Genomic DNA, 27704 nt, shown 5'->3' with positions numbered 1-27704 from the left:
AGTGGAAACTGCTGAGAAGAAGCTGCAATACACTTCATATCAGGGGACAATAAATTAAATATTAAGAGTTTATTTATTTCATTGCACAAACCCACACAGGCAAAATGTGTATGAGCGAGTGAAGTTAACTCAACGTTAAAATCGAAAGGTGAAAAGGAGCAGAAAGGTAAACTGTAGACATGCGAGTGTGGCTTTAAGCGTCTTTAATGAAAAGGACCTCATACTTTGACCCCTTTATCCTTCCAGCTGGTGGCTACCTTGGAACCGCAGGAATTATCTTGGAGTCAGTGTGAATGGAGGCATAACTCTGAGGGGCCCCACGACATGTCAGCAGTGATTATTAACCCCATTTGAATGGAGTGCCTTAGTACTGGGGTTAAGGTCTATAGATAAAGAACCCTCCACATATACTTATCAGCCAATCAGTTTTAAGATCACAAGATGTTTAACTAAAGCTTATATATTTGGGAGAGAAAATGACTTTGACTCACTGTTGATGCGACCCTGCAAGGTTTCGTTAAATGACAGGCGAGTGTCCTACGCAGAATAAAGCTGGCTTTACTCTGTTGCATTGTAATAATGTAAGTCACACGTTTGTTACTTTAAATAAGGACATTTTCCTGTATTGACTTTGTTGAGGTGAACTAAATGATAAAGTCACATTACAGTCTTTAGAAGGCACCGCGATCCTAAATGTGAGCACAATAAAACTCTTACTGCCATTTCTGTATTTGCAAACAGAGAAGTAAACCTAAAGTGAGAGAATACTCAAAACCTTTTTTTCCTTACATGTGAACTTTGTATCTTACGCAATAGAAGCAGCGCAATAAAAGTCTTAAGTCCTTCTTTACATGTTTACATCCGTGTAGCCTGAAAGCGATGGTTTTTAGAGTGGCTCCTGATTGACCACTTTTAGATTTGTGTGAACATCTTATTGTGTACATCTTGGCGCTAGTCTCATTCTGTGAAAGTCTCCCCGATTGTTTTCCCACTTCACCCACTCACCTTACAGTTTTAACTCCCACCTATATACGACCAGAGCCCGACTTCAACTTCATGCATTAAGTCAGAAAAGCACCGTACAAACTTTTGTTTTTTATACGTTTGTATTTCTATACAAAGAAACAATTAAAAATGCAATACATAATACTCTCTGGAGAAACTGAGACGATGAATCCTCGAAGAAAAACCAAAATAAGTGAACGTGAGCAGAGAGCAAAGCCCTGAAAGCCAGGTATCACATTATTTTACAGCACCATTTTACCTGCTACTTACCAGTCATATCCACTAGAGACAAGCAGCAATGAGATTTATCAAATTTGTTATTTTTAATGTACATATCCAGATTTATTCTCATATTTACTTACTTATTACAGCATGTAAAATTAAGTGTCACCATTTTTTAAAACTAAAACCAAATTTTATTTCCCAATCCTGACATGAACAAAGTTAATAGTGATGAGTGTAAATCTCTTTTAATCACCTCATGACGAAAAAAAACAGAATCACTGCCGCAGAAAAATATGAAGGTAGGAAGAACGTGAGTGGAAGAATGAAGCAACAGTAACCAACAGTGGCTTCGAACTTTGCTCACACTCAATATGGATGTATCAAAAACGTCTAAAAAAAAAAAGACATCTAGCATATGTTAACAAGAACTGAGAACTTAAAGGAGTTCTGTGGATATAGACATGCAGTTCTGAAAACACCTTGGTGGGTCACACACCGTCAGGTATTGGAGGGAAGCTGAACACTGAAATAATCAGCTTAGTATCGTCCTGCGAAAAGAAGACATAAAATTCACATTAGTACGAGTACGAGTCAGTAAAATACTTATACAGTAATATTATTAAATATGCGACAGTCTGATTTCATGTCTGGAGATGATAGTTGCAGTTAGACAAGCTTTCTGTTGTATGCATTTTCTCTTCACACTTACGTGGGCTGTAAGAGCGAGACCGTGAGCGAGACCTGTATCGGCTGTAGTACGGTGACGGAGAGCGCCTACGACTGCAAAGACACAAAGAAAAATGAACACATTGCCTCGAGTCACGAGTAGAACGCTAACTGAGAACTCACAGATCATTACACACCTGTACCTATAATCACACTCTTCGTATCTGTCGTAGCGTTCGTAGCCACGATCATTGTAAGAGTCCCTCTCCCTGTCCCTCCCCCTCCTGCTGCTGCTGCCGCCGCCGCCTCCGCCTCCGCCACCACCACTGCTGCCGCCACCACCACCGCTGCCGCCGCCACCACCACCGCTGCCGCCACCACCGCTACCATTGCTGTTGAAATAAGGGAAACAAGTTTGACTTTCAGGCAGCTCATCTATTGTGAAACACAGCGTCATGTCCAAATCAGAGTAGAAGGTTACAGATCCCAAATCTGTTTTGAGAGAAATACACAAATGAAATGAGTAATTCAGACTATAAATCAGAATATTTCACTGTCCACCATTATTCCCCAAAGGTTCAAATGTACATTCATGTGATATAAACCAAAAAGCTGACATTAGTGTTGGACTCACTGAGTTGGTCGGCCCATGTAGATTCCTGGTGTGGGGGTATGGGGACGTTTGGTAATGGAATAATCCACTCGGATGCGCCTCCCGTCCAGCTCCATGCCATTGGCTCGCTCCATTGCCTGGAGAACATGAGGGAGGACAAGACAAATGATTTAGCACCATTGCTAAGCTGTTAAAAAATTACTCAACTCACAAAGGCCTACCTACAGTGCATTACACATATTGACCTTTGGTATGAGATGCATGACTGCAAGGTGAGGGAATTTGTGGCAAGGCAGACACCTAGTGGCATATATATGTAATCACACCCAAATACATTCAGGGAAAACCAAAACCAGGCGGTTTTATCTGAGGTGGAGCAACTTTTCATTTGCATACATGATAGTAAATCTTTAGCAAAAATCGGTTTTCATCATGAACTAATCTAATCCGCCTGCTGATTAATAAAAATAATCACATTTTATTTCTCATACCTCTTTAGAATCCTCCAGTCTCTCGTAGTAAATGAAGGCGAAGCCACGAGAGCGACCTGTGCGCTGGTCGTACACCACGTTGACCCCGGCCAAAGGACCATGTCGTGAAAACACCTCCTTCAGGTCGCGCTCTGTGGTGTACAGGCTCAAGCCAAACACCCCCAAACACTTGCTGGGGTCAGGGTTCGCCTGGAGGGGTCAACAACAAGGGTCAGTCAGTGGCGAGGCTTTCTGCATCCATCCTGCTCATGCTTTGCATATCAAATCAAATCAGATATGCAAAACATGATTCTTCAAGCCCAGGACTGAAATTTAAATGTTTGATGCACATGACACGGACTGTAGAAGTATTACTTTCCAAAAGCAGTGCAGCACCCAAAATATATCTTTTATATCTTCTTTTTTTTTGAATAAACCTTTATTTATACATTGGCTTTTTCAGAGTGATTCACTGTTAAGGGAGAAAACCAAATTACAACGGATACTTGCTTTTAAATTACGACAGCTAGCTTACAACTAAGTCAGTTTTTACCTTTAAAAAAAAAAAAGAGGTATGATTCTATATACTTTCAACAGAGTACCAAAACTTCCCTCTAAGCACCTTCAGTTGTGTCGGTGCAACAGTAAATGCTTAGTGGGTAAATAATGACCGCTTTAAGAATCCCTTAACCTGTTTTTAAAAAGCTTTTAAAAAATGGCCCCAGGCGCACTTATACAAAGTACGACTTCATTCACTGTTGGTTTGCTTAGGAAATCTCACTTAATACCTGTTTGCATTATCACATGAGATCTTAAAGCAGCAGCTCACATCATTATATTACTTTTACCCTTTTTTCACCAACTAGAAATGTAAATGCACACAACAACAAAACAAAAATGAAATAAGACATACAAAGACAAGTACAAAACATGTCAGAAAATCCACATACCCTCACATCACCATCAGCGCCCTGATTACTTGCTTCTTTTGGGAATTCTTGGCTCTTTAGATAAAATGAGGAGAGGGGAGGGTTAATGACAGGGTTTATTAAATGTCATGTCAAAGTTGTTTCCCACAGCATTAACCACAATCATCACTTTGCTCACAAATAAAACAATGAGACCTGTACTTACATGACTTAATGCAAAGCACTACTGAAATCATGTAATTGAAGTAAACATGTTTTTTTTTACAATCCAACACAAAACCATGTGCATAACATTGTGTTCAATGCCAAGTCATTTTCTTAATTTAAGCAGATATAAGACCAAGTGTTGAAATGATTGAATATCAAAAGGAAAATGCTTTGAAAATTAGCCTGATGAATGAGAAAGCATGCAGCAGGGTTTATTCCAGTTTCCCACATGTTGAAACTACTTTGGGTGTAGTTTTTTTTCTTTTCTTTTTTCTTTATCTGTTTGAGAGAACGCCATCCACTATCAATCAACTCATCTCTCTGTCTACCCCTCCCTTAACTGTTCATTCTGCTATGGCAGGAAGGGTGTATGCTCTGCAGAGAATCACTGAAAGAGTTCTCCGGTTTTACAATAGATAATTCAAACATGGAGGATATTAAACAAGCAGGGAGCAGGTACAGTGTTGGAAGCTACTGTACTCAAGTCTACTCATCACCCATCACTTGACCTCTGCCTTTCGGCTGCAGCAGGGTCGATCATCCCTCTCTCCAGTGTAAAATGAGAGACTTTTCAAACCACGAGCAGGGCAAGTGAATCTGATCTTTCAATCAGTACTAAATATATTCTGCATCTACTTTCTGTGAAGCTTTTTAAAGCCAAGTGTCGGTTTTCCAGGTCAAATCTAACCTGGAAAACAGACTGAAAGGAGAGCACTTGGCTGAATGTCTGCAAATATCGATCAATTGGACCAGTATTCAATAAACCCATAACACAAAATACTATGTTAAAGGTCAAACATATTTGTTGTTTGTCACATAATGCGTGGGGGAAATCATAGCATAGCTTTCGTCTTTTCCCAAAACATTTAGAGCATAAGTAATTCTGTATCAACTAACAGTTCATGCAGCATATGCATATTACAAACATTAGAAACAATTAAGGACTATATCAGTACTGACGTCTTATAATTGTTTGGGAGCATATATTAAGTGTCTTCTGCTACTCCTATCATCTAACTCACCCTGCTGCCATTCTGGTGGCGGCTGCTTGACACAGGTGAAGCGCTCTGGCTCCTCCTACGCCTTTGTTCAGGGCTATAGGAACGAGAATGGGACTTCCTCCGGTGGGAATAGGATCGAGAGCGTGAACGGCTATGATGGCGGTTAGAGTGCCGCCCAGAACGAGACCTGAAAAGGGTAGGGTAGAAGAGGATATGCACCCAATAAGCATTTGTTCATATGTAATATGGTGCAATTACACTGTCACGAAAGTAGTTGAGAAATTGAAAAAGATTTTACCTGGATTTTGAGCGAGAGCGGGATCTGGACTCAGAGCGCTTGGAGGCTCGGGATGGGCTCGGGGAGCCGGACCTTCTCTCCGACTTGACCCGAGCTGGACTCCCACGGTCCGATTTTGATGGGGAGCGTGACCCCTATTGCCACAGTATCATATTAACTTTCTCACGGACAAGTATGTTTATTTATTTACACAGAAACAGAATCAAGCACGGTGTAGTGGGATGTGGTAGAGAATGTTGCAAACATAAAGTTGTCTAAAATATATACAGCTTATGTACTGTGAAGGAAAAGGTTAGTAATCTTGTAATTTTAAACTATATATTTATCTGGCACATAATGTAGCATATTAATAATCATATATAACAAATGTGCATGACTGGTCTATTTCAATGTCCACCTGGGAATCCAAAGGAAAATAAAACATGCATCTTTATGTGACAGAATGGGAGCACATTAAAGAAAAGACATGTGTGACACAAACAGTGTATTTACTTAACCTAGAGACACATTCATTCTTCCAGATTCTTTACACGCTACTCCCTTCTCTCAGGGTTTCTATCCTTCTTCGTTCTTCTTTTTTCAGTTTTCTCTTTTTCTGATTCCGGGTCTGTTTTTCCTCTCTTCCTCCCAAAACTGACACCAGTTTCATTTTTAGCCATTACTCTGCAAGCGCTTCTATCTGACACCATTCTTCCGTCACATTTCCTCCCTTTCCGCTTCTATGTTCTGCTCTGTACAAGTTTTCATCATTAGCCTTCGTTTATCTTGAATTTTTTCTTCATGATTCTTGGATAAAACTCTTCCAAATCCTTCACGATCAATAACCTTAATGAAAGAAGAACATTCAATAAAATTAAGATCATAGGTTTAGGAAAGAGGAGAAATTCTTGAATATGAAATGAAAAAGGAAACACTGAATGCAGTACAATTACATTAAATTTAAATATTTCAGACATTATAAAAAAAAAAAAGTAGCAAAGTGACAACAATTTAAATTAAAGGTCTACAAGTAAATAGATATTGGGTTTTTAGCAGTGTTTTAGTTTGCTAATTCAGAGCATGAAAGCAGGGAAGGAAGAGTGGCTTTAGGGCTCCAGCTAACATCAATAATATTATAGCAGACTTAGCAAAAACCCAGGTGGCCAATGTGCAATAATGGTTTCAGCAATAGCAGTGATAGAAAAATAGCCGCAGCCATAAAAAAAGTAGTAGGTAGCTCTTAATCATTTCATAAACAAGTTAAGTACATCTACAACCGTAAAGGTGGGATAATTTGAATATACCAAGGGCTAACCCTGGTGCTATCATGCTAACAGTGAGCCGCATGCTAGGTTGAAGGAGTCGGGTCGAAGCAGTCTTGCTCGCTGAGCAACAACCGTCCAAGTAAAACAATGACTTTTAATATAGTAAATACTAAAATAGTAAATACTTTTAATTAAATTAAACATTGTCCGCTTGAGGCAAACACGCAGCACTTTCCTGCTCGTCTCACGTACGTGAGGCGGAAGCGTGTAACATGGTCGTTTGAGCTAATAACTTAGCATTAGCTCAGATTGACATTAAGCTAGCGGGGGGGAACTCTCCTGGTGTGTTTACGGCAGCCACACGGAAGAGAAGAGGAAAAGGCAGAAATGGAGATAAATGTATGTATCGGTCGATGTTACTACTTACCCGTGTGTCACAGGTTCCATCCTCGATATCACTCATTGCTCAGTGTAGCGAACAGACAGAAAACAACGCGCTTTAACACTGTTTCTTATTCTCGCTGCTTAATCGCTAGAAGATGGCGCGTGAGGCGGTTTGTATGTTTATGTGCTGCGGAGTCTGACGTCATCTCCCTTCTCGTCGCCCACGCCCCCTCTGTGGAAAATCCGAGGCGCACGTGAACGTCTCACAGCAAACTTTATTATAGAATCCGTCCATGACGAGTAAAAGATTTTAGTTTTTAAAGTTTAAGTATTTGTCACTGATAATTCACATTCCGCGTTATGGCTGCTCCAACTATAACAATATATATGAAAGTAAAAAATGTATGTTAAGTCTCCTGCAGGAAACATTTACTCCTCTATATACAAAAAACGTATTCTTAGATGTATAAGTCTTTCCTGCTGGGTGATAAGTTATTTTATTTGACCTATGTCAGGTGAATGCAGTGGAGAAGAAGCAGAAAGACTTAAGGAATAAGTAAAATTGTACTCAAGTACACGTATTTAATAGCTTTCCATCACTGCCGATGACAAACCAAGATTTGGCTGGTAAATTCTAATGTTAAGTACCTCTGTTTTTCACCTGACACATTATCTCACAACTAAGTTATCCTGAATGAATTTAAGGTCTATCATAAACATTGATTTAAATGGGTGGGGAACTGTTTTCCATGAGGTCAATTTATTAGTGAAGCGATCTCCAAGCAGCTGACTGGCTCATCATGAAGCAAACAATTGTGTTATCACTCAGTGTAATTCAGGGTAAGCGAGAAAAAAAACTAAACTAAACAAAAAAGCCAACAAATACACATACTGTTAACATTTAAATATGGCAGCAAAAAGATGAAGCAATTATGACAATTAGTTTATGTTTTAATTATATTTTCTTCATATTTAGAATTCTGTCCACATACAATCCTCAAGTATCATTGATGAAAGTATTGCTCCTTCTGTGGCCGGGCAAAGTCATCATGTTAAAGAGCATCAGGATGAGCACTTAAAAGACTTTCTTCTGCTGTGCTAGACAGGGCGAGCTGTGGTTTGTCAGTATTTTAGAAACCACACTCAGGGGGCAGCTGGAAAAATGAATATTTCAGAACTTAAAAATATACCTAAAGTCAAAGTTGATGAGCCAAGTATTTTTAGAAAACATCTAGTCACAGTGCAACATGAACCCTGAACATGTGTAAGCAGTAGGTCCTTTTAAGAGCACTACAGGGCTAAATACGGACCACACGGTACAATCAATCTGTTTTGCATGTGAATTAAAACATCTCTCATCTACTGCATTACAGCTGAGACGAATCACACACACGCTCGTGTTCACAGCGGCAAATGGGCGTCGTCCGATCGTATTCGGCAATAACCCAGCATTGTCTCGCAGCACTTGTAAATTCCAATTTACACTGCATTCAGATGGAGTGCAAATGACATTCTTTGGATTATCTCGAACAGCTGAATTACACAGTTTCATTATCCTTAAAAACCCCTACACGTGTAAGCTAAAAGAAGAATCTCCTTCACACAGTATTTAGCAACTGCACCAGCATATAAGTGAAATGTTGCCATTCCTAACTATCGTACTGTTTAGTTCAGCATTTTGATACGTTGAAGCAGTATTGTAAAATGTTTTTTTACAATATAAACAGAGGAGCTATCTAAGCCATTTTTCATGATTCCATTTCAAATCGGAGTGAGTTTACATCTCTTAAACAGTCACAAGATTCATTGATGGCATTATTAAAAAAATGCGAGAATTCAAGCCGAATAAAATCAGCGAATAAAATATAAAAATGCAATGGATAATCTTGGTAACAAAAATAATAAATATCAGCATATGATACGACAGAGCATGGAGAAGTCCTCCCTGTTCCCTCTGAGCTGGCTGAACATTTCTGAGAAGCATCCCAAGAGCAGTCTTTTCTGGATGTCCGTGTGTCTGTCTATTGCTTTTCATTTGCCTGATGATGTTACATCAGTGATAAATGCTGGAAAAGAGTGACGTGCTAAAAACAGAAACTCCAACAGCCAATCAAAGCTATGCATCTCGATGTGGTCGAGGCCTATTAGGGACGTGTGGGTGGAGGCGGGACGTCCCCGGGTGGCTGGAGGCAAGGACGCCCCCTGCTGTGTGGGAAGTGTTTGTAGAGGATGCATTGGCCACCGATTCGATTTTCCCCTCCAGTTTGACCAGCCGTGTCAGGATGTCATCCAGCAACACGGCTATAGTCCTCTTCAGATCAGCTGTGCGTGAGTGTGAGAAAAAGCAAGAGAAAGAAAACACACGGGAGAAAACAAATCAATATCTCCTTCACAAATATGAAACAGATAATGTTCATTCAGGAGTGAGCAAGTCATTTCATGTGCGGGACAGAGGGTGGTAACATCTGACTTCATCTTACTTACCATAACCAGCCATGGAGGTCCCCTGCGGTCCGCCCAGTGCGTTCTGGTTCTCCTCCGTCAGGACCTTGACATATCGCCGACTGAGCTCCAGGATCTGCTCGCGTAGCTCGGCGCTGCTCTGATGTCGAGGCTGCTGCACAGTGTAGCGCAGCAGCATGAGACCCCACGCCAGGCCAAATACCATCAGCAGCACACTCAACTTCTGGGACATGTTCCTCCGCAGGAGTGCACCCAGCATGGTACTGGGGGGAGTGGTGAAAGGGAAGGGGGCCTGGCCTGAGCCTGAAGCTCTTATCTTTGATTACGACTGTGATAGAGAGTGTGAAGTTCTCTTTTTTTCCCTTCTGTCTTTATCCAAGTTCAGAGGTTAAAGTCCACTGAGAAACATTGCTAGAGGTGGTAAGGATTCAGCGCTTCGCTCCAGTTAACTCCAGCAGGGCCTGTGCTTCCCTTGTTGAAAGAAGTCTCTAAACACTAGCGCATCCTGCCGCTGTCGAGAGATGAAAGAGTGGTGAACGGCTGCAGATGCCAGGAAGTGGAACCAGTGAGAAGCCGACGCCCGAAGACACTGACAGTCAGGGGTTTTTCGGAAGGTGCTTTTGTTGCAAGATGTCAAAAACCAAATCAGGAATGTAGACTGGGCGCTCAGGCAGGAGGTTCGCAGACATTGTTGACTGTGTTGAAAGAGTCTAACAAAAGAGAGAAGAAAATCAACCACAAGGAACAAACATGTGCATTGCCAGTAGTTAAAGATAAATTTACAAAATAAAAACCATTAAAGCTTCATTTTGCATGCCCCTTTTATTTAAATTCATGCTTGGCTAAGGGCCCAGCTGTGCATCGTGGTTTTTTTGAAGATGACTGTGAGGATTTGTGGGTAGATGAATGTATTTTCCATCACACACAAACCTCACCACCTCACCTCGCCAGCAAGAAGCTGGTGACCTCATCAAAGTGACTTGCTGTACTATTTACTGACTATAACAGACAGATTTCTCTGCTACTTTGGGTCATGGTGCACAATAGCCCACTCAGTCATCAACAACTCTTTTTCAGCCCTCCTAACCCAGAAACCTGATTACCAGTTTAGATTTCATGGGACCCACTTTACAGCTCCAGATACGGAGCCACAGCGGCAGAAGGCATTCATCCACTAATCCCACCTCCACAATGGTTATTGCGCTGACAAATAACCCGAGTGCGGGGGGGAATTAGATGATCATTTCTCAGTTTTCACAACTTTGTCAACAGGTTCATTCTCTGCGTTCTCTCTTGGGTGTGGTAGTGTCACTTCCTATTGAGGTCTGAGAGGGGACAATAACTGAAGGAATAAATTATGAAAGGAAAGGTAACAGAATCTGTTTAGCAGTGCTTCCCTGTGTCTGTGCACGCACACACACACAAATGCGTCCTTCCTATGACCTGGACACTACTGGGTATCAGCCTGCAAGGACAAGGGAGGAGAAAGTCACAGTTGAAAACAGCCTGAAAGCGAAATATATTCAGAAAAACATGCAAATCCTCCGCCTGTCGTATCCACACAGCACCGCCGCCCACTGCAGGTGTTGCAACCTTTAGTTTCTAGTCTCAGTAAGCAGCTGAATAATGGTTTTGGGCTCCAGGTGAAGTGTAAATTCCCTGACGCATCATATCAAATTATGCTTTCTGTCTCCTGACAAAAAAAATACAGACATCACATTGACTAAGCTGATTTAACTACTCATCAAAGTGCTGTGCATTTATTAGAAAACAACCAAACTAGTGAAACGAGAGGAGCTAGCTCACAGACACACCACTGCAGACAATGCATGATACCCTGCCTCGTGCACAATCACGTACAGGTAATATTTCAGCCTGGAGATTTTTTTAACTCACTGTGCATGCAAGGTGCCATGTTAACAGATAAGTGTAAGATGTGTCAGACACACAGGGCAGGAGCTGATAAAGCCTTAAGAACTATTTTCTGTGCCTTCCATCATGTGCAAGTCAATAGATGGTGTTTATCTCAGGGCTGACACTCAACACCCAGAACAGTTTTGATATTCAGACCCCGTCCTGTCCTACACTCACATGGCTGACTACACAAGCGGACCCGCGTATTGTTCTGTGGAAAGGCACAGCACTGAATATTCCACTCGTGGATGAAGACGGTTGACAGCGATAAGGCACGTAGTGTCTGTCAAATAATTAAACTAGAGGTTAAATATTGACCACGTCAGCCGTCACCTGGGACCGAACAGCTGGGCGACCCAGCAGCAGGAAGATGATCCGCTGAGCATAAACTCAAAATGACATGATTGGAGTGGAGGTGGAGAATGTGAAGGTTTAGAGGCTGTGAACGTAGGGCTGAGAATTCACAATAATTATCATGATAAATCTCACATTAATGTTATTAAGTTCAAAAGATTGATTTTAGCTCCTGAGTGAAGATTGAGGTTTTAAACTCTTTTATGTGGACAGAGAATGACAAACATTTGATGAGCAGCAATCTGAGGTAGATTAATCATGTCTTATACCTCCTCACTGTGCTTGTAGTTAATATATACTGGTTAGATTGGTTTTTAATGACACTTATATTGAGGTGATCATTCTTTATAATGTTTTATTGCCCAGCTCTACTGTGGGCTCTAAACACACAGTTTGACTCACTAACCAAATGTTCACAATTTAGCAAACATGGACTCGCACTGTGTGAAGTTACACACACACACACACGCACACACGCACACACACACACACACACACACACACACACACACACACACACACACACACACACACACACACACACACACACACACACAGTGAACAACGCGACACTTTCCCAGTTCAAATCGATTCAAAGATCAATGGTCACCTCTGCTCGACCTCAGCTGCAACTGTTTTTTCAACTCCACCAACATTTCGTGTTAGCTCGACATGTTACGCAAACGCAAACTGCGCATTCCGCTAAGATGGGGGGGGGGGGCATTATACGTGCGTGTGGCAGCTAGCATAAGGGAAGCAGACGCTGTACTGTACCCGGGTGTGTTGTTTGAGCAGCGATCATGAGGCAGGAATAAGCAGAGGGCAGAGAGAACAGTGGTCTCCAGCTGCTGCTGCTACCGCCGCCGCTGCTGCTCCTGCTGCTGCTGGCTGACACTGAATGATGCTTGTTGTTTGGCAACCCCCAAGCTGCTGTCGCTGTGTCCGGGGCAGAAAACTTCCTCCGGTCCCCGCTAGGATTACAACCAAATAGAAACGTAGCCGCCGCCGCCGCCGAGCTCCATGATGAAGTGTCCGCTCTCCGCGCTCCTCAGCTCGTTCCTCGGAGACGCGGGGGTCACTGACTGCAGGAGAGAGTCGGCAGCTAGAATTCAGAGCATGCGTCTGTGCGGACTGTCATGGTTTCCCCTGGACGTCCGCTGCCTGCGTCAGCTGCACGGCATCATGGGAGATGTAGTCCTACTGACAGCTGTGTGTACAAAGTGATGCATACAAAACGATGCAACACAAGACATGTTGTCAGGGCGGAATAGTTGAAATGTTTAGCGCGGGTAAACAATTTTGGATTAAAGTTTACAGGGCTACAACATATGGTGTTTATGCTTTACAAGCAGTTTGTTTTTTAATATAGATTAGATGAGATGAGATGAGATGAGATGAGATGATCCTTTATTAGTCCCATGATGGGGAAATTTGTAATATTACAGCAGCAAGAGTCAAAAATAGGCATCAGTAAGTAATAATAAGTCACATGCAATACTTCATTGTGAGAATAATAATATTTAAGTGTAAGGAAAAATACTTTAAAATATTAATGGAATAAAAATTAGTATATACAGTGCAAAAACAAGAAAAATATGTGCAGTGTGAGGATATGTACAGTGAACGGATTGCACATAAACCATTGTACTGCACAGACAGAATAAATATAGCACAGTTAAGCTGGTTGTACAGTCTCACTGCTGCAGGAAGGAATCCTGGGCGAGTCAGTCTGTCGCTGAAGGAGCTGCCCAGTGCTGTGATGGTGTCCAGCATGGGGCTGGGGCTGGTTGTCCATCAGAGAGGACATCTGCAAGGTACAGAGGAAAATTAAGCTGTCTTCTCTGATGGACAACCAGCCCCACCTTAGTCTGTTTGTAGTGATAGTGATAGCACCACCTCCTGCCTAAAGGAGGTAAGCCTCGTTTTACAACTTGAATTTGATTTACATTAAATCTCAGAAGATTTTTTTTTATTATTATTTCATGTTGAGAACAAAGTCAACGTGTTAAGAAAAAAGTCAAAATGTCAAGAATAAGGTCAAACTTAATCAGAGGAATGTATTTTTTAATATCATATATCGAGAATACAGTTGAAATGTCAAGCATGAAGTGGAAATGTCAGGAATAAAGTTGAACTAAATCAGAGGACATTTCTTATTTAATATTGAATATAGCAAATTATGTAAAAATGTCAAGGAAAAAGTTGAAATGTCCAACTCAAAGTCAAAGGAGATTTGTTTTTCAATATTGCAAATACAGCCCAAATGTCAAGACTAAAATGATTATAATAAAGTCGAAGGAGATTTCTTCTTTAATACTGATATTTGAATAAAGTTTAATCGTCAAAAATAAAGTTCAAATTTTAAAATTAAAGTCGAATTTGTACGAATATATCAAACTACTAATGTTAATGCATATGACGGCCTCTACAAAATACCCTGCGGAGATGAATTGGTGACATTTTTCGTCAGACTCAGTTGTAGTAACAAGAATAGTCTCTCTCTTAGCACAGAAACACAGTGTGATAATCAGTATTAGGTCTTTTGAAGAGATTTTGCACAAAACGTGTTTGTTCAGAGGGAGAAACCACACAAGCTTGGACAGATGGAACAACTGGATTTGATCATGGACCAGCGGAGTTTACTTTATTCTCAATATTTCCACTTTATTCTTGAAATGCAAAAAATTCTCTTCTCCTAATTTAAGTCGTTTTTATTTCAATATTATCATATCAACATTTTATTTAAACAAAAAAAGGTAAAAACATTTTTAAAAAATCATCTTCTCATATATTCTCTTATTCCTGGCTCTAATACTCTTCCATAGTTTTTATTTTGACAATTACTACTGTTTTTATTTGTTTTCCTTTTTTGCAGTTCTCTTTTTGACCATTAGAGGGATGTCTACATCCATTTCCATGGGAACCTCTCGGGAAGTAAACAGAAGTTGTTTGTTGCGCTTGACGAAAAGCCCACAGGTATCAGTTCTGGATTTCTGACCATGGAGAGGATAAGTCTCGATAAATCAGCTTTAGAAGCGGTGGATGAGTACTGCGAGTACAGAAGGTTTGTCTCAATATCAGAATGTAGGCTTTTAAAGTAGATCTTGGCTTTAGTAACCACTGGAGGGTTTAAAGTTAAATTTTTAATAAGAATCTGTACTGTATCTAATGGTGGTTTGTCTTTGTAAGGATTGTGGGTGATGATGATGGAGGAAGGCTGATGAGCCCAGAGCAGTATGAGGAGTACAAGAGGACGGTCGTCCCTCGACGCATGAAGAACAGGCTGTATGTGAGCTTTGGGATGCCTGATGGTATCGACTGCAAACTGATTGGTCCAGAGACTCAGTGCTTCTGCTCACATAGGTACTGCAATATACTATAACACATTAAATGAGACATCCCTCTCCTCAACTTGCAGACATACATTTGTAAGTAATATGATGTCGTCTAGGTACAAGCAACATAAGACAGAGTTTGAGGTGGTCCCCTCCGAGCGGCCCCTGGCCCTACCGTGTCAGGTGAGGGGATGTCGCTGTCCTGCCTTTCAGTATGTTCCTCAAAATGGGCCAAACCCTGTCCGCTGCAGGTGTAAGCACTTACCTCAGGACCACAGGGAAGCCATGGGACACGTGTGCAAGAAGTGTGAGTCCGAAAAATAATTATTTATGGGTCACACTAGCCAAAATGATCTCTTACCCAAGACGAATCTCATTTACAGCTAGTGTTAAAGGTCATTTTCACATACCTGATTCTTGATAACATTTTTTTTACAGGCAGTTCCTGTTCTGGGTTCCAGTGCACCTTCATCTGTGGGTGCGGTCAGCCCAGCTCTGCCCACCAGACCCTGGTGAGTCAAACTTTAAACACAGGATCTTGGTTGAGATAACTTTACAAAATTGCATTTATCTCACTTTGCAGGTTGAGACAAAATCTGAGAGGGAGGCGCGGGGTCGGCCTGTGGGCAGGGATGTCCCGTATGCTGCCATGGGGGGGCTGACGGGGTTCAGCTCCCTACTGGACGGCTACCTCGAACTGGAGGCCTGTGGCTCAGGTACCTGTTCATTTGACAACCTTATATCTACAGAGAAGCTGCAATAACAGATCCATCCTAAAAATGGTCGTGTGTAGGATGACAGCAGAGCTTTGTTCTCTGTCTGGTATCATGAGTCTGGAACATTCCTTGCACATGTGGTCACATGGAGCAACATCAGCTCGCAGGCACAGCGAATACCAGTCAAGCTAATTCTCAGCTCAGGCATTCTTCTATTCATCCGGCCTCTGTAAAGACGGAAGCATAGTGGACGTGTGGGCACGCATTGGACAAAAGGTGAAGAAAGTTCCCGTACGAGGCATGTGAGGGCAGCAAAGAGCAGCGCAGCATCAGTGCTGGATAAACAGATTATGGGATACAAAACTACATGTCTTTCATATTGCTGAGAGATTGATTATGTTACTTCAAAATGGAAAAGAAATGCTGTCAGAAAGCCAACGTGAGTTCATTATTTCTAATGGCTTCCTCAACTGTTGAGGGGTCATTTTCATCTCCTCTGAGAACCAGGGCAAATTTCAATGATTAATTACATTTATCATCCATTCACGTGTAGGTCATTATGCATGATTTAATATGCTGTTGACTGATTATGCCACGATTTGGCTTTTGCTATCCTCACACGAAGGTGCTGAGGTAAGAGTCTAAAATCTCACATTAAAATATCCTGAATGACACACGCTTCCAAACATCCTGCAGAAGCTCAGGTCTGCTTGTAACTGTCATTTTCTTACTTACTTTTAGGGTTATCATTCACTATGGGATTTTATTGGTAATTGGAGGCGTATATACTGTATGATAAAGGAATTGAAAAAAACTGACATTCTGTAAAATATGAATATGTTTAATCTAGGAAATAAAACTTTAGTCCTGGTACAGGTAGTGCACATAAATCATTTTATTCACGTACACATTCATACAGTGTTTCCATATGCAGCACGTTACCATACATCACCCAGTCCTACAGCCGTCAGGGGCAATTTTGTATTTACACACTTTAAATATTGAATAAGCTCCACATCTGTGAGACACACATTATTTGTTTGTAACCGTCGCATCTGATTTCTCTGCTCCATCTCTTCCAGATCAACACACAGAAGACAGCAGTCCGCAGACAAGCTCAGCATCAAGGGTTAACCAACCATGAACAATCAAGAAGAAACACAACCATTAGGATGCAAACCATATGGGAGACGTCATCAGTGTTGGACTTAGTGTTGTTTGTGTTTGGTCGTGAGCCATTTGTCCTTAAACTTGAAATTGTCAGGTTGGCTAAAATATGTTGAGCATGTGTTGTTTAGGATATCGACTGGCACATATGAATTTTACAGTAGCTCGCACCGCTGATACCCTTTTGCAGTTTTCTGACAGTTCCTCATCTCCTCATACGTGTTCCATAAATTGGTCAGTTTACACATCTGTTTGTGTGATTGATGTTCTCTTAAGCCGCCCACTCAACACGTCACCAAAATAACATCAAAACCACGCATTCTGCGAGCAGCGTTTTTTAATTTGCAGATAGATGCATTGTCCCCGATTGATTAATCCCATTCCTCACGGCAGATCAGCAGTGATGAGAGCTGATTTAATCCAGGCGCTAAATGGAGATTGAAGGAGGTCTGGTTCGTCTGATTGGCGGCCCACTTTCCTGCGTCTTTTTTAATGTGCAAAATACATTTAACGGGGATCTGCATGGGGATTCACTCCCACTCATGTGTTCCCACCGTGCAGATGGGCAAGTCACACTGGATCAGCATCCACACTGGGGCTGACCAGTGCATCTCAAGTCACCTGTGTTGTAATGTATGTATAACCTGAGGGAATGAGGTGTGTTTTTACTTGTACTTCTATCTTTGTGAGGACCAGTTTGAGCTGTAAACCTGATGAAGTGAGGACATTTCCACCAGTGCTCACTGTTTGAATTTGTTGTATGGTTAGAATTTGGTTTAGACATTTAGTTGTGATGGTTATGGTTAATTTAAAGGGCTTAGGAATGCATTATGTCAATGAGTGTCGTCACTGAGATAGAAGTACAAATAAGTGTGTGTGAGTGTGTGAGTGTGTGTGTGTGTGTGTGTGTGTGTGTGTGTGTGTGTGTGTGTGTGTGTGTGTGTGTGTGTGTGTGTGTGTGTGTGTGTGTGTGTGTGTGTGTGTGTGTGTGTGAGAGAGCTGAACAGGTGGTCTTAAGGGTAAGGAAGTAGGGCTACGCCTGAGGCACGCCATGGATGCACCTGGGTCCCATCTGAAAGCTGACACTTCAAATTCACCGCGTATTGACGACGACTGTGGCATCAGGTTACCACAACATAAAGCAGCTACGCACAAATTCACAGCTGCATGCACACTTTAAACAAATCATGTTTCCCATTCACGACTCCGAAGAGCTTTGTTGACTGTTATAATCAAGCATCCTTTTAAAAATAAAAAAAACCCACTTGACCTGATTCCATTGCTTACTCCTGGACATTTTTTCTCATAGAGACCCTCTATGAGAAAAAATGAGGCAGTCAGTGGAGAATGAAAGAGTGAAAACCCAATTAATTTAAGAGGTAAAGGCCTGGCACATTAGTCTGGCACAATTACAATTTAGGGTAATTGGCTCGCCATGGCAACCCTTCGTTTAAGAGACTACAGGTAATTTACTGTGGTGTTGCTTAGAGGGAATGACTACAACTCTTCCCTTATCCCCATGGAAACCACGCCCAGTTTGACTGACAGATCCGATGTTACAAATCAGGAGGTGAGCGCGGAAGATTAAATTGGCAATTACTGCTCAAGGAAACACTTAATTACCCCACTGACAGTTAGGGTATGCACACACTGACTGAACTGGAGACGAAGAACACACTCCCTTAATTTCCCCACAGATTGAGAAAGAGTTAGCAAAATCTTAGGCGGGGTATGTGTGTGTGTGTGTGTGTGTGTGTGTGTGTGTGTGTGTGTGTGTGTGTGTGTGTGTGTGTGTGTGTGTGTGTGTGTGTGTGTGTGTGTGTGTGTGTGTGTGTGTGTGTGTGATGTCTCTCTTTTGTCATAGAAACAGTGGGAAAGGGACAACGCAGCGACTTCACAGAGCTTCTGCTTCGATCCCCTCCTGCGTCGACAGACTTGAGGAGGAGGATGAGGTGCAAGTGGGGAGAGAAATGGATTTAGCTTTTTTCACTAAGCACTATGATAACAAACAGGGGGATGTTGTATAGGTTAGTTAAATCAATAATAACGACTGAACGTCAAACAAAAAGTGTGTTTAAATACATGCAGCCATACATAACCCCTTATCTGTGGAGTGTATATCTAACCATAAACACAGGTATGGTACTGTTAATTATTGTTTACAAAGAGCAGAGTTATCAATACAACTTAGCAACAATATGTATGTAAAGGGTTTCCATGTAGCACATGGGAGAAGTTTGCCTTTAAGGCTTTAGGTGAGGGACACACATGTTTCAGAAAGGCCTTCTAACACAAAGCGTTTCCATAGGACTCAAATCATATAGTTGCATTTACAGGTTGACTTTTGTATCCAGTTGTCTTGTGGACATAAATAGATATTTGTTCGTTAATACCTGAATAAATTATTCAAAATGTCTGGATACATGCTTTTCTGCCTTCTTGCCAAGAGAGGAGATCAATACCACTCTGTCCCTTACAGACCATAATCGGTAGCATGTTAAGCAACTGTGGTAAAAACCTCCTGGTACTGTCCAAAGGCACAAGACATAACCTGGCTGCCAATACTAAGATATGTTCAGAAAGTAAATTCGAACAGTGGACCACTGTGTTTATTCACCCCAAACTGCCAGTGTAACAACGGTAGCTGTAGATGTTAACTTTGAGTTAAATGTTTGTGTTCAGTCTCTGATTTGAGGCTATTCCTGCTATTTCTCGCTGTTGTCGTCCTGTTTTTTAATATTTACTAAGAAGATTCATAAACCTCTCGGGTTTGGAGTGGGATGTCTTTTTCTCAGGTTGAGAGATTTCCAACTTAAAGAGATTCCCCCAAAGCTTTTTAAATAAATAAAGTATAATGTGGTAATAAGTACGTTTTAGTGGTGGTCGACAGATTTGCCCTTGCATATATCCAGGCAAGCTATTTCCATTCTTTATGCTAAGCTAAGCTAACCATCTTAGCTTTTCATTGAACTGACCAATATGATATAGCATTAAAACTATTGATTGAAGACACTCTACACAAATCATGTCCATAAATCTAGATTTTTTAAAGTTATTTTAAGGGTCAGCAGATGAATCATCACTTTTTTTTTAAATCATCACCTGCAGCTTAAACCCTTCTGAACTATGTGTTGTTCTTATCAACAGATATCTGCAGTTTTGGATTGCTGCTGCAGTGTGAGGGTGTGAGTCTGCTCCTGATGAGGACGTCCTTGTGTGTAACCTCCTGAGAAATGCACCCACAATGCACACATCCAATAGCGGCCTGAATAATAACCCTTAACCTGCAAATGACTTTCATTTGCTGAAGAAAGCATTTGGTCACACTCGGTGGCTGACTGACAGCCATGTGGGGAAAATGTGTTGAATTGAACAGAGCGCACTCTTGAGAATTGATGTGTTTAACTGCTTACTAATGCAGTAGGTCGACTGCTCAAATCGTACTTCCCATTATCAGCTGCCTCACCCGTGAAGCTTGTACATTACATGGTTTCTAATATATTGGTAGTATATTAACCCAGCCGTGCTTCATCATATTAACTCTTCAGACCTAGTATTCAGCAGATATATTCCAATCTGAACCACAACTGTGACGTGCTTCATGCATCATGACGTTCTTCTGCATTTGTGCTGCTTGTCCTCTGTTTGAATACATTAATATCCACCATAAACATAAAAGCCTGTTAAAGGATTAGGATTTTTAATGGGTGTGTTTTTGGAGGCCTGTGAAATGCATGTGTGAAATGTTGAAAGAGAATAGAGGAAGACCAAAAGGGCCGGTTTCGGAATTGAACCTGCGGCCACTGCAGGATATGGTGTCAAGAAACACCATTAACCCGCCGTCTCACTAACCACTAACCACCTGCTAACTCACATAGTAGCACATGTGCCCCTTTATTGCGTGTTTCTTGACAATACATCTGCCATAACCTACATGGATTATCAACAATTTAAACATTTTTTTTTACAGTTCATGTTAATAATTAATATAAGGTGAATGATTGCTTACTGAAAGAGGTTACCATGTTAAAGATGTTTTTAAATCATTATAGTCTTTTCAAAAGATTGAAAAATGATGGCATACTAAGACAAGAAATATCACTAAATTAAAACATATAATTATACAGGTGAAAATCCAATCAGTGCATGGAATGATTTCCAATACACAGACAAACTGACATAGCAGTGACACGTCCAGACACCTGTGGTCTAACACTTAAACCAAAGTTTCGTGCCCATTGACGTACTCACAACTTTCATCAGGTTTCCTCATGTTCAGGCTCAGGACTCTGACCTGCACAGCTGAGCCGACTGAGCTGCCAACCTGCCACCATCCTCTGTCTGTCCGTCAATCAAAAGACCGTATATGAAGCTTCTCTTGACGTGGTGTTTGTGCTGCTTTCCACCCCAGGAGCAGATGTGGCAGGGACACGTTTATGTGTCACAAAGACAGACACTCTGTAAAGAGATCACAGAAGACAGCAAGGAACATAGAGAGGAGAGGTTAGAGACGGGTAAATTAAAACACTGAGGGTAGAGGAGCTGACAGAACAGTCAGTGTGATCGAGGAACAAGCGAGAAAGGGAATTATTTTCTTGTTATTTCCTCATCGAGCGGATGTCACCTCTGTACTTACTCTGAGACAAAAATGGAGAAAAGCATGTGTGCCCTATGATTTTATGTTTTAGCAATTGCTAAAAACGACTGTCAATTGTGGACATGCTTTTTGATCGCTAACAGTGGACAGGAGGAATTATACATCTTCGGCAGACCAGTTCTGTAAAAACAACCCAGTTATTGTTGAGGCATTAATTGACACTGAAGCAATATTAATGGATAATCATACATCATTTACCAAAGCTGCTTTACTCAAAAAAAACAATGGGCTATATCCCATAAACCTCCATCATGAACTTAGCATCAAACCCTCTTGACTCAAATCACCTTTAGTTGGAAGCTGCAGCCCACGACGGTAAAACAAGGGGCTGTTGTTGCTCTATCTAAGTAATAGTAGTGCTTGCTTACCAGCTGTAACAGATTGTCACCATAGGACAATAGTGAAGTCAGAGGCGGCAATTTACATGTCAGAGTTGCATGTAAAAACGACGTAACAGCCAAGAAAGGACCAAAGCTGAACGAGATCTAGCCTTTTTATAATCTGCCTTCCCCGGTGCGCCCGCATGCGAGACGCTACAGGCAGTCTGCTTGTCAGTATTTCCTTCAGTACACACTGTAAATCGGAAAAGTGTGATTCACAGCCGCGGAAAATTACAGGCCTTTTTTCATCTTGACGAATCCTGGGAAATAACTTATTGTCCAAACCAGGAGGCTGATGAGGGGAGGAGAAAACAAATTTGCATTTAAACAGCTTGCTCTCTAAAAGGACTCGTTCGCCACAGAAATGGTTTCTGATAACGACAAACCGAGCTCCGGGAGATTCTTCCGTTTGCCTAAAGAGCTACATATACAGCAGCAATGTATTATTATTGCATTAATTGGGGTTATATTGATTGGTTTAATTAGCGTAAACAACCGGGAGCGCATTGAAGAAGATTGGTAGCTATCTTTTTAATAGCATTGATATCATCAAGTGCTGATGTTGATCAAAATTAATGACCATACTTCCCCTGAATCCCAGTTGCGATGCTTTATTTTCACTTGTCTTCCCCTCGAGCTGAAACAGCGCCCCCTTCCTTTTTTTGAGCTTCACAGAAATCCAGCAGATTTTCACCACAATCTGTGACACATCACGTTTAGACCAAAGAACCTGAAAGGGCTACATGAGTAAAAAATGAAATTAATGTCACTTTGATGAAAGCTTTTGAGTCAATGGGGCATTATTTAGCTCGGGGTATTTGATTGACGGTGACCATGAAGAGTTGGTGATCCTGGAAAAGGTAGCAAGAGCGGGCCACATCCCAACACCTCCCATCAGCCATCACATGAACACATGAACGTGCACTGCTTGACAACCGCTAGAAGCCAACTTTACCGGACTCCCTCGCTAACTTCTGACGTCAGGGTTGGGGCAGGCGGGCTGGTCGGTTAGTGACAGACAGGTAACCAGCCAACCATTTAATTCGGTTCAAATAAAATGATTGGTCATATTTATTACAGTCCTGTGAGGCACTGGCTTTTGAAGATTCAGGAAGGAGATTTCAACAAATAAGAAAAAAGTGTCTCAGAAAGAACTTACCAACCTTTAACCCTTTAAGTGACATTCCACTGCAAATGAGGAAGCCAAGAAAACATTCTCCAACTATCACTCCAACAACAGTGTGCTGTGGATAGCAACCATGGTGGATTTGTGGATTCACCATGTTGGATCTTTTCACTCTCTAGTTTTTAGCTTAAGGCAATGCTAGCAGCGAAGCTAATGGGAAGGCATTGGGGGGTTTATCAGTCAGTTCACCAGTTTGCTCCAGGCTCAAATATCTTAACTATTTGATGGATTTGAACAGGTATCCATGGTGCTGAGAACAATCCCAATTCCAGGTTCTGAATCCCGTTTTTCTTTAAAAATCTCTGTTCCTTATAAGTTATAATGGCTTTCTCTTTTTCAAATCTTTTATGGATGTAGGCAAAGTGTTCTTATGAGCTTTATACATAATTTGCTGTAATCTACTAGTTCCTGAAATTTTACTTTAACTGAACAAATAATGGGTTTGATGGATCTCGACCTGAAGATTCTTGTGGCTCTATGATCGATGGGCTGTTAATTCAGACGTCACCTGTGGCTACGACACTAGAGAGGATGCAAACACAAACTGACCTCTCAGCTTTATGCATCTATGTTATTTACAGGTCACAGGCTTACATATAGGTGCAAGCTGTTTGCTTAAGAAATCGCTAGATCTATTGAAGTGAGTCACTGAGTGCGCACGTATCCCCTGAAGAGGACGAGAAGTGGGATTAATTCCTGCTTGCGATCCTCATGATTGGGTCCTGACTTTGCGCTCCACATTCTTTCACTTGTGTCTCATAGCTCGTCTCCCTCTTGGCATCCTGTGCCACACAAAAAGCCCTTAACACATCCTCTGCTCAAGTGAAATAGCAGCTCTGCTGAAGACTCACGGTTTTAATAGATTATATGGCTGCCAGCCGCTGTACAAAAGGATTATGAATGGGAGGTAAATGAAGCACTTGATGATACAGATTCAGTTGAAGTGCTATTTGGGTTTTCTTATTAAGTGGGTATCTTTCAGATTGGGCTCTTCTTTGGCTGACATGTCTCAATATTCACATTTAGGCCCTTTGTTCACGTTAAGTGTTGCACTCTTTCGTTCCATCAGATGGAGTGAACTGCAAAATGAAATCAGTGGAGCGATTCAAACGGTGTGTGAAGAAGTCGCAGTGAACATGTCTCCGTTTGAGATCTTTGTATTCCACATCAGCTGAGGTATCGACTGAGGGCTTCTTTTGGTTGAAAGGCCGCCTGTGGAAGATTCATCTGAAGTTTGCCCACCGTGTTACATTACTGCCATTCTTTAGTGACTTCAGAAAGGATTACTGAACTAATTACGCAGAAGAATCACCAGTTGATTGTGAAATAATTCATCATCTTTCGTTCTCATAGAGAGAGAGAGACTCGTAAACACCAAAACATCGCTGTTTGTGTCAGACTGTATTTCTGAATGCAATGGGCTGTGTTTGTGTGTGTACTTGTACTCGTATATTTGTGAGGACCATATTTAGCATAGACCTTATGGAGTGAGGACATTTTTGGAAAGTGAGGACATTTTGGCCGGTCCTCACATTTTCAAAGGCTTGTTTGAGGGTTAAAATTTGCTTTTAAGATTAGGTTTAGAATTAGTTTTAGGTTAGGGTTAATGTTAGTGTCAGGCATTTAGTTGTAATAGTTAAGGTCAGGGTAGTTGTGTGTGTGTGTGTGTGTGTGTGTGTGTGTGTGTGTGTGTGTGTGTGTGTGTGTGTGTGTGTGTGTGTGTGTGTGTGTGTGTGTGTGTGTGTGTGTGCGTGTGTGTGTACTCACCTTCATTTGAGACATTTCATTACATTTACAATGCTGTCACGTAATGCAGTCCTATTTCCAAGGGGAATAATAAATGTCAGATGTGCAACAGTGAGCGAGTGAACTTATTATAGTGAATAATCCATGTAATGACTCAACTATCCATGTAATGTTCTCAAAGGGACGTTGTCTTGTTTGGTGCAGCATCCTTCAATGTTTTTTAGAGGACATAATCCCTAATTGGTCTCGGGAAACGAGGTTTGCTCACTCTATTTTTAGTTTGTTATTTTACCTATTCCAACTAAATAAAAAAAGGTTCAGAATAAAAAAAACAAAAAAACAAACAAACACCAGCATCAGCTGTGACGTTCACATTGAGGAAAGGGCACTTGAGACTTGCGCTATGTGCGGGCGCAGCTCTGACGCGTTTGTCTGCAGCGCGTCTGGCGCACTCGGATATAAAACCACGCAGCGCACACCAAGAGCCCAGAAGAGCTGAAGAGACGCACCAGGACAGCGAGCAAACCTCCCCCTGACCTACCCTGAATTGTGAGTATCTTGACATTTGATTCACAGAAAATACTTTACATTCATTTACAAACTTGTTGAAAGTATCTCCACTGGACTTTTGCTGGGTTACTGGAGCTCCATCGTTTGAAGCTTAAAAAGATCAATATCAGCTTAATAGATGGTAATAATTCATGCATAATGTATGATTATTACTATATTGATCAGTTTCCCTCCTGCTCTGCAGATGCATCCTAACTTGGTGAGCTGGCTGGGGACTCTGGGGCTCCTGCTGTGGGCGCTGCTCTGCCTGAGCGCCCTGACCGAGGGATACCCGATGAAACCGGAGAACCCCGGGGAGGACGCCCCGGCGGAGGATCTGGCTAAATACTACTCAGCCCTGAGACACTACATCAACCTCATCACAAGACAGAGGTAGGCGGACTAATCACATCTTCATATAGGAGATCAGCACAGCAAATGGCACAGTGGAAGATGTCAGAATGAGGAAGGTAGAGGTCAGGTTTAAATTGATTTCCTCTTAAAATGACTGAATTGATAAAGACCTCTATCATGTATTTCATTTAGCTTTATTCTATTCTGTCAATTTCTGATTATTTCAATATTCTGCAGATAATGAGATTGTCTTTATCAGCTAAAATGTACTGTTATTATTTTCTACTTTAAGGCATTTTCTCCTAAATCCCTTAACAGTTTGCCTTATCCAAGATAAGTAGGAATTCAGTATTTTTGGCCGGTTAAAAATGATATAGGTTATTTATTTATATTTCTATCGTTGCTTTCTAAAGGGACACTCCCTCAACAGGTGACAGTATTTTTTATGTAAGATGACAATACAGAGTTCATCTGTAAATCAGACTGACTCTGGCAGGTCGGGTGGCCCCAACTTATCCCCTCTCACTTGTTTCAGCAGGGAACACCTGCTGTCCAGTTACCTCCTGTAATTACAAAAAAAAGAAAAGTTAAAATCTGAGGAGAAGTGACTGCCTCAGCATGTGACCCCACCGTTTCCAGGTTTCCTCTGAATGTCAGGCGCTCGGATGCTGCTGCAGGCATTTAGCCACACAGCAGGATGAGCGCACTGGCACAGCTTATCATCTGAGGGACAGAAAAAAGAAAATACGACCACCTGCTGGGTCTCGGTCTGACTGTGTTCACTTTTCACTGAGCTTTTGATTGGACCAAAGGCACGAGGACATGCAGAGTTATAGGCTCAGTGGTCTGTTACCCTGTGTCTGCTTATCAGCCATGTTCTTCTTCTTTTTCTTTCATCTTTTTTTATGCTCCAGCCAAAAGGTTGAGCTTTATATTGCAATAAATAGAAAAGTCACATATTAATGTGTCTCTGCATGTCCGTCCATCTGTCCATGTGTCTCTCTTTGTGTCTCAGGTATGGGAAGAGGTCCAGTCCTGAGATTCTGGACACACTGGTCTCGGAGCTGCTGCTGAAGGAAAGCACAGACACGCTTCCACAGTCAAGGTGTGTGTGTTTGTGTGTGTGTTGAATGAGCACAACCTCTCTGTAACCCTCACAGGAAGCTGATCCCTTGACCTTTGCCCCTGTCTCACCAGATATGACCCATCATTGTGGTGATGCTGCCATCGACATTGAATCCACATCACTGCCGCCGCCCCGCCGCCCCGCCGCTGCTGACATTCTGACCTCTAAACCTCTGTCACGTCATTTTCCTCCTATACGCCAAGAGACCTCCCCTGCCTCTGCGCCCCTCTTACCTCTACGAGCCGCTACGCGTAATCAACCCCTCCTCCTTAACCATCGAACACGGTCAAAACTGCTTGTAGTATGTGCCATAAAATTGTAAATTGTTTACTCAGTTATCGTCCCTGACATATAAAGGTGAAGGGGGGAGGGCCATGTTGTTTGTATTGTATAAATGTGCTATTAAAGAATCATTGTTTAAAGGAATGTTTTCCCTGGCGTCTGTTTGACGGGTTGAATGTAGCACGGTGTAATCTGTTTTTTGCAAATTTGATGGTAAAGCTTGCAAAGTCACGTAAATTGAGTTTTCAAAATGTCAGAACCCAACTGCATTAGGCAGATTTTAATGGAAAAGCTGAATTATATATTAATTGGGTGAGTCAGGATGAGATCACTGGTCCTGAATGCCACACGGCACATCTCAAACACTGTGTGCTTCCCGCTTCATGAGATCGAGTTTGGGCTTGCTGTGCTGCACCCGGCATTTGAAATGAAA

At 41.7% G+C, this 27704-nt stretch overlaps 4 protein-coding genes across 5 annotated transcripts; 2 read left to right on the top strand and 2 right to left on the bottom strand.

Annotated features, from left to right (window-relative positions):
* Positions 1–1087: 1087 nt before the first annotated feature.
* tra2a (transformer 2 alpha homolog) lies at positions 1088–7243 on the bottom strand. Of its 2 annotated transcripts, none has more exons than XM_035182730.2 (9): positions 7086–7243; positions 5415–5548; positions 5138–5303; positions 3930–3983; positions 3001–3189; positions 2531–2646; positions 2094–2288; positions 1940–2010; positions 1088–1778 (listed from the first exon to the last, which is right to left on the bottom strand). In XM_035182730.2, the coding sequence occupies exons 1-9, from the start codon at positions 7119–7121 to the stop codon at positions 1768–1770; spliced, it is 972 nt and encodes a 323-aa protein (XP_035038621.2). In that variant the 5' UTR covers positions 7122–7243; the 3' UTR covers positions 1088–1767. The 2 variants fall into 2 exon arrangements, with proteins under 2 accessions (XP_035038621.2, XP_035038623.2); XM_035182732.2 differs by having other exon boundaries at positions 2100–2288.
* On the top strand, positions 6952–17234 carry fam221a (family with sequence similarity 221 member A). Its single transcript, XM_035182733.1, has 7 exons — positions 6952–7057; positions 14649–14837; positions 14963–15136; positions 15225–15415; positions 15547–15620; positions 15692–15824; positions 16907–17234. Exons 2-7 carry the CDS (start codon positions 14773–14775, stop codon positions 16966–16968), a joined length of 699 nt encoding a protein of 232 aa, XP_035038624.1. The 5' UTR covers positions 6952–7057; positions 14649–14772; the 3' UTR covers positions 16969–17234.
* ccdc126 (coiled-coil domain containing 126) lies at positions 7976–12947 on the bottom strand. Its single transcript, XM_035182734.1, has 3 exons — positions 12548–12947; positions 9527–10215; positions 7976–9364 (listed from the first exon to the last, which is right to left on the bottom strand). Exons 2-3 carry the CDS (start codon positions 9762–9764, stop codon positions 9159–9161), a joined length of 444 nt encoding a protein of 147 aa, XP_035038625.1. The 5' UTR covers positions 9765–10215; positions 12548–12947; the 3' UTR covers positions 7976–9158.
* Positions 17235–25374: 8140 nt separating the features above from the next.
* Positions 25375–27415, top strand: npy (neuropeptide Y). The gene is made up of 4 exons (XM_035183044.1): positions 25375–25509; positions 25715–25902; positions 26879–26968; positions 27061–27415. The coding sequence occupies exons 2-4, from the start codon at positions 25715–25717 to the stop codon at positions 27080–27082; spliced, it is 300 nt and encodes a 99-aa protein (XP_035038935.1). The 5' UTR covers positions 25375–25509; the 3' UTR covers positions 27083–27415.
* Positions 27416–27704: the final 289 nt, after the last annotated feature.

Source organism: Hippoglossus stenolepis, chromosome 17 (genome assembly GCF_022539355.2).
Source record: "Hippoglossus stenolepis isolate QCI-W04-F060 chromosome 17, HSTE1.2, whole genome shotgun sequence".
Classification (NCBI taxonomy): domain Eukaryota; kingdom Metazoa; phylum Chordata; class Actinopteri; order Pleuronectiformes; family Pleuronectidae; genus Hippoglossus; species Hippoglossus stenolepis.
Note: the sequence above shows the minus strand (reverse complement) of the source record. Positions and strands in the feature narration are given on the sequence as shown.

Bases quoted from the DNA above. Each gene is read 5' to 3' on its own strand.
- ccdc126 (XM_035182734.1), bottom strand. From the start codon at position 9,764: ATGCTGGGTGCACTCCTGCGGAGGAACATGTCCCAGAAGTTGAGTGTG. The intron at 9,365-9,526 runs GTAAGTAAGATG...ACTCACGCACAG, and splicing joins GACCTCCATGGCTGGTTATG to CTGATCTGAAGAGGACTATA.
- npy (XM_035183044.1), top strand. From the start codon at position 25,715: ATGCATCCTAACTTGGTGAGCTGGCTGGGGACTCTGGGGCTCCTGCTG. The intron at 25,903-26,878 runs GTAGGCGGACTA...TTTGTGTCTCAG, and splicing joins AACCTCATCACAAGACAGAG to GTATGGGAAGAGGTCCAGTC. The intron at 26,969-27,060 runs GTGTGTGTGTTT...CTGTCTCACCAG, and splicing joins GACACGCTTCCACAGTCAAG to ATATGACCCATCATTGTGGT.
- fam221a (XM_035182733.1), top strand. From the start codon at position 14,773: ATGGAGAGGATAAGTCTCGATAAATCAGCTTTAGAAGCGGTGGATGAG. The intron at 14,838-14,962 runs GTTTGTCTCAAT...TGTCTTTGTAAG, and splicing joins GAGTACTGCGAGTACAGAAG to GATTGTGGGTGATGATGATG. The intron at 15,416-15,546 runs GTGAGTCCGAAA...TTTTTTTTACAG, and splicing joins GGGACACGTGTGCAAGAAGT to GCAGTTCCTGTTCTGGGTTC.
- tra2a (XM_035182730.2), bottom strand. From the start codon at position 7,121: ATGAGTGATATCGAGGATGGAACCTGTGACACACGG. The intron at 5,549-7,085 runs GTAAGTAGTAAC...CTGTGGCAATAG, and splicing joins ATGGAACCTGTGACACACGG to GGGTCACGCTCCCCATCAAA. The intron at 2,289-2,530 runs GTGAGTCCAACA...TTATTTCAACAG, and splicing joins TACATGGGCCGACCAACTCA to CAATGGTAGCGGTGGTGGCG.